The following is a 10,603-nucleotide window of genomic DNA, read 5'->3' on the forward strand; positions in this document are numbered from 1 at the left end:
TGCTCCTGCTCATCCCAGCCCTGCTGCACCTGCCACCTCTGCCACTAGGTAGTGCTGCCACGGAGGTGGCAGAGGCTCGCACCCCAGCTGTGCTCACCAGCTGTGAGCCCAGCATCTGTCGCTCCTCGGTCAGCTGAGCTGTGCTCCCTCTGTGGGAGCACACTGACCACCAGAGGGCAGCTCCTGCATTGAGCATCTGCCCCCTGGTGATCAGTGCACGTCATAGCGACCGGCCAAACAGTCAACTGGTAGCTTAGGGTTTTATATATATAGATAAGCTTTAAAAGTGCAATTTTAACAAAGTGAAAAGTGTATAGTTGCAACAGCAGTGTCTGAATTCCTCTTAGGAAGGAATTGTCTATTCAGAAACATTCCATTGATGAGCCACTTAATTGGAGATTGAGACCTTAAGACACCAGAGTCAGCAGGACACCCAACAACAGATCATTGCTAAACCTCTCTGCATGATAGAAGAATGTGAAGAGAGTTGGAGAAGGAAGGAAGAAAGAGAGGGAGAGAGTGAGGGGGTAAATAAAAGGAGGCAAGAGTTAAGATCATGAAAAGGAGCCTATGAGAGAGAAATCTTAGAACTTAATGGGAGGTCAAAAAATTTTATTTGCATTGATCACTAATGAGTTTGAACATTTTTTAAAGTTGTAATTGGCTATTACTTCACAGTCTCCATCCATCCTAAAATTCTTTCTCAAAAGCCAGTAGCATTTATTATCTATTCCAGTACTTCCCAGCCTTTTTCACCACATGATACAGATAAAAATATAATCTAAACCATGCAATTTTAACATTGACATATTAATTTTGATGGTTGTCAGAGAACATCAGGGTTTTCCACCATTTCTTACTTGACTAAACTCATAGTTTCATTTTCTCAGCAACTGATGAAAATTCAACAGCTTCTATTCAAAAGCAGCAGGAAGTTCTGGACAATTCAATATTTGATGTCTTAACAATAGTACTTGTGCCTCAAAACCTGCTCTTTCATCCAAATAAGTTTGTTTTTATATTCCGAGGGATTTGGCAATCTCTTCACTTTAAACTGAAATAAGCAACCCTTTTGATTGTCTATTCAAGACTATTCATCTTATTTTGGGACTGTAAATTATTTCGTTGCTTTGTAAGAAAACCTGGAATTTTGGTCATTCCTACAATAATCTACATTTGCCTTATTGATACAAGTTTACAACCCACTGTTCTCTTTTCATGCCTCTTTCTATATGTGGATAACTATTACCCCAAACCACAGCCCAATCTTTTAAAAGACATTTTGAATGATAGTTAAACATCATAATATACAGCTAACAATACCCATAGCTCAACAGAAGTGTTGAATAGCTATGACCAGGTTCATGCATACACATGCAAAAAACAACTGAGTCACAAGTGCTACCTGGCTCCCTGTCACTGTAAGAAGCCATCTGATGCAATGTGTGATATGATTTCTGAGACATTAAGTGTGGAAAAGTACAAACTGAACAATTGATAAAATGCAGTATTTATATAACACCTGACTTCATCAAATACAGTTGTCATAGTCCTCCTAACCAGCCCTGGGGATCTTCCTGGTTCAGGCTCCACCCAGCTTTCCCTGGAGCTATGGGGGCCAGTTTCTCTACAAAATTCTGTGTGTTCCTTACTAATTTTATGGCCCCACCCCATAACAAAGAAACAAAGAAACAGAATTTCCGGAGGATGAGGCCCAGAAATCAGGATTTTAAAAAGATTCCCAGGTGATTCTAATGTGCAGCCAAGGTTGCGAACCACTGCCCTAAGCCAAAGGTTGAAAACTATGTCCTGTCATGCAGGTTTCAGGTAATTGTGTTAATTGGCCAGGTGGAGTGAAATAAGAGTGAGGACAGGGACAAAACTGGAACATGTGAGACCAATCTGAATGCATCCTCGTTCAGTTTCCGATATAATATTTTTTCTTTTAAATATGTGGGTAAGCCAGTTTTGGCGCAGAGACTAAGAATTTGTGTGCACTCTGCTTTAAGCTCTAAAACCTCTGTGATCCTAGGATCACGAAGGCTGCTTTATTCCCAGTTCTGCATTTTTGCTTATGCTGCCCACTGATTACCACCACTATCTACCACCCTCACAACATGCACTCAATTATTCACATTCTTGAACAGCCTGAAGCACAAATAGAACATTCAATTAGCAAAAGGCAACTGGGCAGGATTTTAGCAGGTATACTGGGAGTGCTCAGTCCCTCTGGAGTTCTCTGAAATCAGATTGCAGACTGTAAATTAAAAACAAAGTTTTTCGTTTGCTAGATGATGTTGCTTAACATTCCTGAACTTCAGTTTTTCTCATGTTTAAAATGGAGATAATGTATGATCCAGAGGCTTCATTTTACTTTATTTTATTTCATTTTTTTGTTAATTCTCACCCCAGAATATTTTTCCATTGATTTTAGATAGAGTGGAAGGGAGGAGGGAGGTAAAAAGAGAAGGGGAGGAGGAGAGAGACATCAATTGGTCACCTCCTGCACTGGCCCCCACCAACGCTCAGGATCAAACCTGCAACCCAGGTAAGTGCCCTTGATCAGGGGTTGAACCCATGACCTTTTGGTGTGAGGGCCAATGCTCTAACCACTGAGAAACACCAGCCAGGGTAGAGCTTTCTTTAGAGGATTGAATATCATGATGATAATAATAGGAGCTAGTATTTACAGAGTACTTATTATGTTCAGGAATTTTGCCATGTGCTTTGTATATGTGATCTCATTTAAGCTTGAATAAAAACCTTGTGAGACAAATATTAATAGCCTCATTTTTACAGATTAGAATGCTGAAGTTCAGAAAGGCTACCTTTACTGAAGTCACACAGCTGAGTGGTAGAAGACAGATTTCAGTTCAGGCCTGTGGGACTCTAAAGCTTCCAGCACATCGCATGATCCTCCACTGTCATAGTTTCCTACTGCTGCTGGAACAAATTACCACGAACTCTGCAGCTGAAAACATCCCAAATTTATTCCCTTACAGTCTGAGGATCAGAAGTTTGAAATGGGTTTCACTGGACTAAAACCAAGGTGTGGGTAGGGCTGTGTTCCTTCTGGAAGCTATATGGGAGAATCCACTTTCTTTTTCCAGCTCCCAGAGGCTGCCTGCTTTGTTGGCTCTTGGCCACCTTCCATCTTCAAAGCCAGCAGCGCTGGCTGAATCTTCCTCACATCATATCCCCGAAAGTTTCTCTGACTCTAACTCCTCTATTCCCATATATCTTCCACATTGAAGGACCCTTGTGATTACATTGGGCTATCTGAGTAATTCAGAAACATCTTAAGGTTCACTGATTAGCAAACTTAATTCCATCCCAACCTTAATCCTCCCTTACCATGTAACCTAACATATTCACAGATTCTGGAGATTTGGAAGTTGACATCTTGGGGGAGGGCATTATTCTGCCTACTACTCCCCAGTGATGTATGTGGTATGGTATGGTATGGTATGATAGGGTAGGGTAGGGTATGGTAGGGTATGGTAGGGTAGGGTATGGTAGGGTAGGGTAGGATATGATAGGGAAGGGTAGGATATGATAGGGTAGGGTAGGATATGATAGGGAAGGGTAGGATATGATAGGGTAGGGTAGGATATGATAGGGTAGGGTATGGTAGGGTAGGGTAGGGTATGGTCGGGTATGATATGGTAGGGTATGGTAGGGTAAGGTAGGGTATGGTAGGGTACGGTAGGGTAGGGTAGGGTAGGATAGGGAAGGGAGGTTAGTAGATGTGGACACCTGGAGGAAAATGGCAGAATTGCCAAAGTGATTAGTGTGACTGGTGGTGTGGTATGGTAGGGTAGGGTAGGGTATAGTATGGTAGGGTAGGGTAGGGTAGGGTAGGGTCGGGTAGGGTAGGGTAGGGTATGGTATGGTAGGGTAGAGTATGGTATGGTAGGGTAGGGTAGGGTATGGTAGGGTAGGGTAGGGTAGGGTAGGGTAGGATATGGTATGGTAGGGTAGGGTAGGTTATGGTAGGGTAGGGTATGGTATGTTATGGTAATGTGTTTAGTGGACACCTGTTGTTTATCTTTTCCCAGAATGTTTTCACCCATGTTTTGTTGCATTATCTGCACTTCTCTCTACAAGCTTAGATAGAAATATTACTTGCTTCATGTGTGTCAATTTTGTTTTCTCCATTACACTGTAATTCTTGTGAGATCAGAGTTTTTTGCCACAGTTCTTGGGACATCCTCCTGTGCTTCTGACAGTACCAGGTTTATTATAAGAGCTTCAAAACTATTTTCTTTTTAAATATATATATTTGTATTGATTTCAGAGGGAAAGGGAGAGGGAGAGATAGATAGAAACATCAATGATGAGAATCATTGATTGGCTACCTCCTGCACGCCCCCTACTAGGGATACAGCTTGCAACCTGGGCATGTGCCCCGACTGGAATCAAACAGTGACCTCCTGGTTCATAGGTGGATGCTCAACCACTGAGTCACACCAGCTGGGCTTCGAAAATATTTTCTGATTGCCCAGGCCGGTGTGGCTCAGTTGGTTGAGCATCATCCTGTGCACCAGGGTCTGGCCGGTTCCATTCCTGGTCCGGGCACGTGCCCAGGTTGCTGGCTCAATACCTGGTGTGGTGAGTGTGGGAGGAGGCTGACCTATGTTGGGAATGGATGTTTCTCTCTCCCTCTCATTTTCCTTCTCTTTAAAAATCAATAAAACATATTTTTAAAAGAATTTTTTGATTTATATGTTCTACTTACATGTCATAAAATAAAAATATAAATAAAACAAAAGTTATGCTTACACATCTTTAATTTTAGCATTTTTCTTGACTCTATTCATAAAATCTATATTTTCCAAGTCTTAAACTTGCACAAAATCTGATATTTTGTAAGATGGAGGTCTTAAAAATAAACAGTTGATCACATGTTTTGCCAGAGTGTCAGGAGCACAAGAATAGAGTAACAATTAGCAGAGATTGGGCTACATACAACTGACATTTTACTCTCCCCAAATTAGATCAATAGATTTTTAGAAAGGGACAGTCATGCCTAATTTAAATTTGTAAAAAATAAACTTTTAAAGGGAATGCATTGCAGGAAGCCACGCATTGTCTTCACTATCAGAGAAGTGCAAACAAGGATCCCGGAACGCAGGTGAACCTTGAACCCATGGCAAGCGCTAGAGTTATGTACAGATTGTCTAGTCCAGACAATGGGGGCTCAAGCTATTTCCTGATCAAATAGTCTCAGACGAAATCCTTCTAATATTTACTGACCTTTAAGATAGTCTGTCTGTTACCGCAATTACCTGCCTAAGAGCTAGATGTGTATCCAAAGTTGAATAAAAGGTTGGCGAGGCCTGGGCACCAGGGGAAGTCCTTTCTCTTGCATTGGGCTTGCCCGTCTGGCCCCCAATATTTTCAAATTATTATTTCTTGTCTCGTCTCTTTCATTTGCATACGGCCCCTCCTCCAGATCCCGAACCTTGAACCACGGGGGACTTGAGGGAACATTCACAATGCATAAAAAAATACAGAGAAATAAAAAAAATTTAACTTTTAGATATATTTCTTTTCATCTTTTGGGGGCATTTTTATATAGTTAAGATTTACATATGTGTGTGTGTGTACATGTGGCCTGTGTGTGTTTAGTTGTGTATGTGTGCATACAGCTTCGCATAGAGCACAGTTCCCTCCGTGGATCATAATTTGATGGTAGCCAAGGGCTACAGAAATATTCCCTGACAAATGAAACTGATGCACTGACCAGAGGGAGGCACCACAGTGTCTTATCTTTCATCACACTTCCATAGAAAATAAATAATTTTTTTCATTCAGAGACTGTATTCCTAAGCTAATTAGTACTTTAATCAGATCCAATAACCTTGAGTCCAAGGCTATTTTTTTTTTTTTGGCATAGATTCTGAGTGCTCCAGGCAGGCACAGTTCTAGGGGCTTTACATGTGTTAACTAATGCAGTTCTCCCACAATTATATGAAGGTTGTTTGTGGGAGACAGGATTTTAAAAGATGTTCCTCCCCCAAGATTCCTCTTCCTGGTCATTCAATCAGAGACAACCTAGGCACTGCTCTGAAGGGACTTTGCAGATGGAATTAAGATTATGGCCCTGATCGGTTTGGCTCAGTGGATAGAACGTTCGCCTGGGGACTGAAGGGTCCCGGGTTCGATTCCAGTCAAGGGCATGTTCCTTGGTTGCGGGCACATCCCCAGTGGGGGGTGTGCAGGAGGCAGCTAATTGATGTTTCTCTCTCATCAATGTTTCTAACTTGCTATCCCTCTCCCTCTCTGTAAAAAAATCAATAAAATATATTTAGAAAAAAAACTATAGTGGACTTTAAGACAGGGAGGTTATCCTGGATTACCCGGGTAAACCCAATGTCATCATTTGAGGCCTTAAAAACAATGTGGTGCCCTAGCTGGCTTGGCTCAGTGCATAGAGCATCAGATTGTGGACTGAAGGGTCCTGGGTTCAATTCCAGTCAAGGGCACATGCCTGGGTTGCGGGCACATCCCCAGTGGGGGGCGTGCAGGAGGCAGCTGATCGGTGTTTCTCTCCCATGGATGTTTCTAACTCTCTATCTCCCTTCCTCTCTGTAAAAACTCGATAAAATGTATTTTAAAAAAAGACTTATTAATATTAAGAAAACAATACTCCCCAATTTAATGTAATCACAATCAAAGAAAGGTGATGCAGAATGGAGGTCAGAGGGATTCCATGTGTGCAGAGGACTTTGAAGTATGGTAGCAATCATCTCAGGTAGAAACTATAGTTTAACTCTAACCCTGCTGTTTGGCTTCTGTACTTATTTGCTTTGTTTAACAATAGAAAAGTTACTTTGATTTTCTGAATTGTATAAATCATCCCATTCGATCGAATGCCTTATTTATTGTAACGTGACTATCCCATTGATTGTGATCTTACTGGTTATCGAAGCACATTCTTCTGTACCTGGGAAACAGTACAGCACAATTATCCTAAATTGCCTTGATGGCTCTAGACTATGTTCCTGTCAACTCAGTCGTCTCAAGACCTGATGGCTCCAGATAATGTGTTTCCGTTGATTCAGTGATCCGGAGACCGAAAACTATAATTAACATGCTTAAGTCTGCTTCTATGAACTGCTTTGTGCAAACCAGGGTCCTCAGTCCAAACCCTGGGATGTAATCAATACCACACACAGTCCAAAGCCAGCAAGGAAATGGCAGCTGCGTAAAACTGCGCTCGGCCCAAACCTGAAAGGGTTTCTCCCCCGGAGCCTCTGGGGGAGCCCAGGCAGCCCTGCCACTTGACCAGGGCAGTTGTAGATCAGAGGAGACTAAGGAGACACCGTAACCAAATGCACCCGGTGGCCCTTCATTACGTTGCTGGGTACCGTGAGGAACAGTTTTCCAGAATATTCTTGAGACAACTGAGGAAACTTGCATTTGGCCCGTGTGGTAGATAATAGTATTTTATCAGTTTTAAATTTCCTGAGTGTGATGATTGTGATTTTTCGGGAGAATGCCCTTGTTCTTGGGAGATACAGGCTCAAGAACTTAGGGAGAATGTGTCATCGTTACTATGTATGAAACTAGGGCTAAAGCAAATGTGTAAAAAATGTTAAGTGGGTGAATCTAGTTGGAGCATATACGTACGTGTATTGAACTATTTGCAACTTTTCTGGGAAAAAAATCAAGTTTTTCAAAATAAAAAGTTGGCGGGAAAAAAAATTCCTTTGGGTATAGAGTGGATTTGCGATGAGTAGGAGGGAAGCGGGAAGCCCAGACGGGGCGCTATTGCTGGGGTCAGGATGGCAGCGGGGATAAAGCACCCCCCCCGCCCCCCCTCCCCAGCGAGCCCTGGGAAGGAAACCCGAGTGACGAAAGCTGATTGTTATTAACTATAGTTCCCACAACTCCTCCCTCGTAAAACGAACTTCTGTGGGGAAGGGGGTGCGGCTTCCTAGCCGCTTTCCAATTTGGTCGGGATCAACCACTCGCCCAAGCCACTAGCTTGCACCTTTGCGCCTGCGCAGAGGGAGCTGTGCCCCCCCCCATAGGAAGAGTCCACACCTACAGGGTTAGTAGGGGGAGACGGCACCCTAACGTTCTAGGTTCTCCCATAGCAGGGTATAGCCTACATACTGAGAACAATATTCCTAGAGTAGCTAATTTTTTCTGAGTATATTCCTTAAAACTAGTTTTTACTTGATCATATGGGTGAGTTACACAAAAATGTTTGTTTGCTGCTCCCCCACGCCGATGCGTGCGCCAGGCCACCCGGGCCGGGAAGAGGAAGCGGAAGTGGTGGTAGCTCGGGGAGCAGAGCCCTGGACGCTTGCCATGGAGGGGTCTAACGAGCCGGCCCTGGATGCTAAGGCCAAGGTAAGCCCTGGGCTAGAGGCAGCCGGAGAGGCGGTCCTCTGGTGCGTGAAAGGCCCTTCCCTGAATTGCTTTTTCTGCTTCCGTTTCAGGTCACCAACCAGGTGAGTGAGTGGCAGCCCCGCCCGGTCCTCGCTGGCCTCCGCGGGTAAGGGGCGGGCCGCAGCTGGCCCGCCTTCGGCCTTGGGAAGCCGGGCCGATGCGCCGTGAACCTTCCCCAGCTTCCCCCGCAGTCCAAGGCCTGTGTCCGCAAGCCGGTCACTTCGTCCCCACCCTGCGTTGCCCCGCATTACCCCTTCCTCTTTGCACCTGAGATGGTAGCCACTGCCTGCCGCCATCGCCTTTAACCTCCCCACCCAGCCCAGCCGAAAGAGTTCAGACCAAGCATTCTTCTTGACTAGGTCCCATTTATTCGAAACCAGTTACATAGTACTTTTTAATGTTTTTATTGCCTTGTAGAGAGAGGAAGGGAGAGAGAGAGGAACATCAATAAGATTGAAACATCCAGCTGGGAGCTCTCCATCGGCTGCCTCCCGCACGCCCTCTACTGGGGATTGAGCCGCAACCCCTGCATGTGCCGTGACCAGTAATCCAACCAGCAGCGTCTTGGTGCATGGGTCCATGCTCCACCACTGAGCACGCGGGGCTAGGTACACAATATTTCAGGATGCTGATTGAGGGAATAAATTACTAAAATTTACAAAGATAGAACCGCACACATTTTCTTAGTCTTAAAAACTAGTTATTTTAAGAATGGAGAGTATACCTCTTCAATCTTCCAATGTGTGTACAGGGTGTCCCCCAAAAATGTAAACACAGTTTAAGAGCTGATAGCTCCAATTTTTGTTGTTGTTGTTGTTTTGTTAATCCTCATCCGGGGATATTTTTCCATTGATTCCATTGGAAGGGAGGGGGAGAGACACACAGAGAGAAACATTGATGTGAAAGAGATACATGGATTGGTTGCCCCCCCCCAACCAATACTTAATAAACACTGCCTTTATAATTGTTCAAAGTGTGTGTATGCATTTTTTGGGGACACCTTATATATTTATACTCAAATAAGAATTTGAATTCTTAGCTATATCTTAATCCTGCTTCTTTACAAGTGTTCTTGTTCTATTTTAGCTAATACACTGTTTTTAGACAAATAACTTATAACACACTTCCCAGAAGAAGAGTAGTAAAACGATATTGTTTTAGGGCAGGAGTCACCCAGGTCCATACAAAATACTATAAGAGATGAAATGAGAAAGAATGAGAATACAAGGGGCTGAGAGATGACCATTGACTGCTTTGTGTCATTTGTCTCCATTGATCTTGCTGTTGGTTGTTTTTGAGGATTCCTGGGTGGTAGAGAGGACTCAGAGAGACAGTAATCCACACTCTTGTCTGGCTTTGCTCAGAGTTACTGGGTTAGTGCACTTGGATTCAGTCTTTCATAAGTCATTTTATCCATTCACTTACAGTAAATCACCTTGATTTGAGTAAGATATCTTGAAACGGAATCATACTAGATTATAAGGTTTTAAAAATTGAACCTTTTTATTGGGAGGGGAGTACTGTTTTTTAAAACAACACAAATTTATTATCAACGTTCTGGAGGTCAGGAATCTAAAATTAGTGTCGTAGGACTAACAAGGTTTTGGCAGGGCTGTGGAACCTCTGGAGACTCTTGGGGAGAATGTGTTTTCTTGCCTTTCCAGCTGGAGGCTGCTCACAGTCCTTGGCTTGTGAGTTCGGCCTCCATCTTTAAAGCACATCATACTAACGTCTGCTTCTGTTGTCGCTTCTCTTTCTGCTGCTATCACCATTATGTTACCTTCTCTGACTCTGACTCTCCTGCCTCCCTGTTAAAAGGACTTTGTGATTACACTGGGCCCACATGGATAATCCAGGAAACACTTCACCTCAGGATTCTTAATGTAGTCATATCTACAAAGTCTGAGATTCACACTCCTGTCTGTCTGACTTTAGAATCTGTGCTTATTAAATTTAACAAACCGTGGTGCTATACTGCCAGCACTAGAGGTCTAAGAGTATCTGTTACTTCACATTCTGATATTTAGAATCATTTTTGAAGTAATTCATGGCTCTTACATAGATGTCTAATTAGAGCTCTTCGTAGATGAATGATTGTTCCTATTGCTGCCACATTTTATTTTCTTGCCAGTTTTATGGTATAAATGAAAAGAAATATGTTGTATTGACACAATACCTAGTGCCATTTTCCCTCTTCCGA

General features: G+C 43.2%; 1 protein-coding gene across 1 annotated transcript in view; it reads left to right on the forward strand.

The window, feature by feature from the left end:
• Positions 1-8,297: 8,297 nt before the first annotated feature.
• COMMD6 (COMM domain containing 6) overlaps positions 8,298-10,603 on the forward strand; it is a 12,632-nt gene continuing 10,326 nt past the window's right edge. The window contains exons 1-2 of the mRNA XM_006756364.2: positions 8,298-8,364; positions 8,454-8,465. Coding sequence (XP_006756427.1) covers positions 8,323-8,364; positions 8,454-8,465 — 54 coding nt within the window. The 5' untranslated portion in view covers positions 8,298-8,322. The remainder of the gene's footprint in view (positions 8,365-8,453; positions 8,466-10,603) is intronic.

The sequence above is a fragment of the Myotis davidii genome, unplaced genomic scaffold (genome assembly GCF_000327345.1).
Source record: "Myotis davidii unplaced genomic scaffold, ASM32734v1 scaffold274, whole genome shotgun sequence".
Taxonomy (NCBI): Eukaryota; Metazoa; Chordata; class Mammalia; order Chiroptera; family Vespertilionidae; genus Myotis; species Myotis davidii.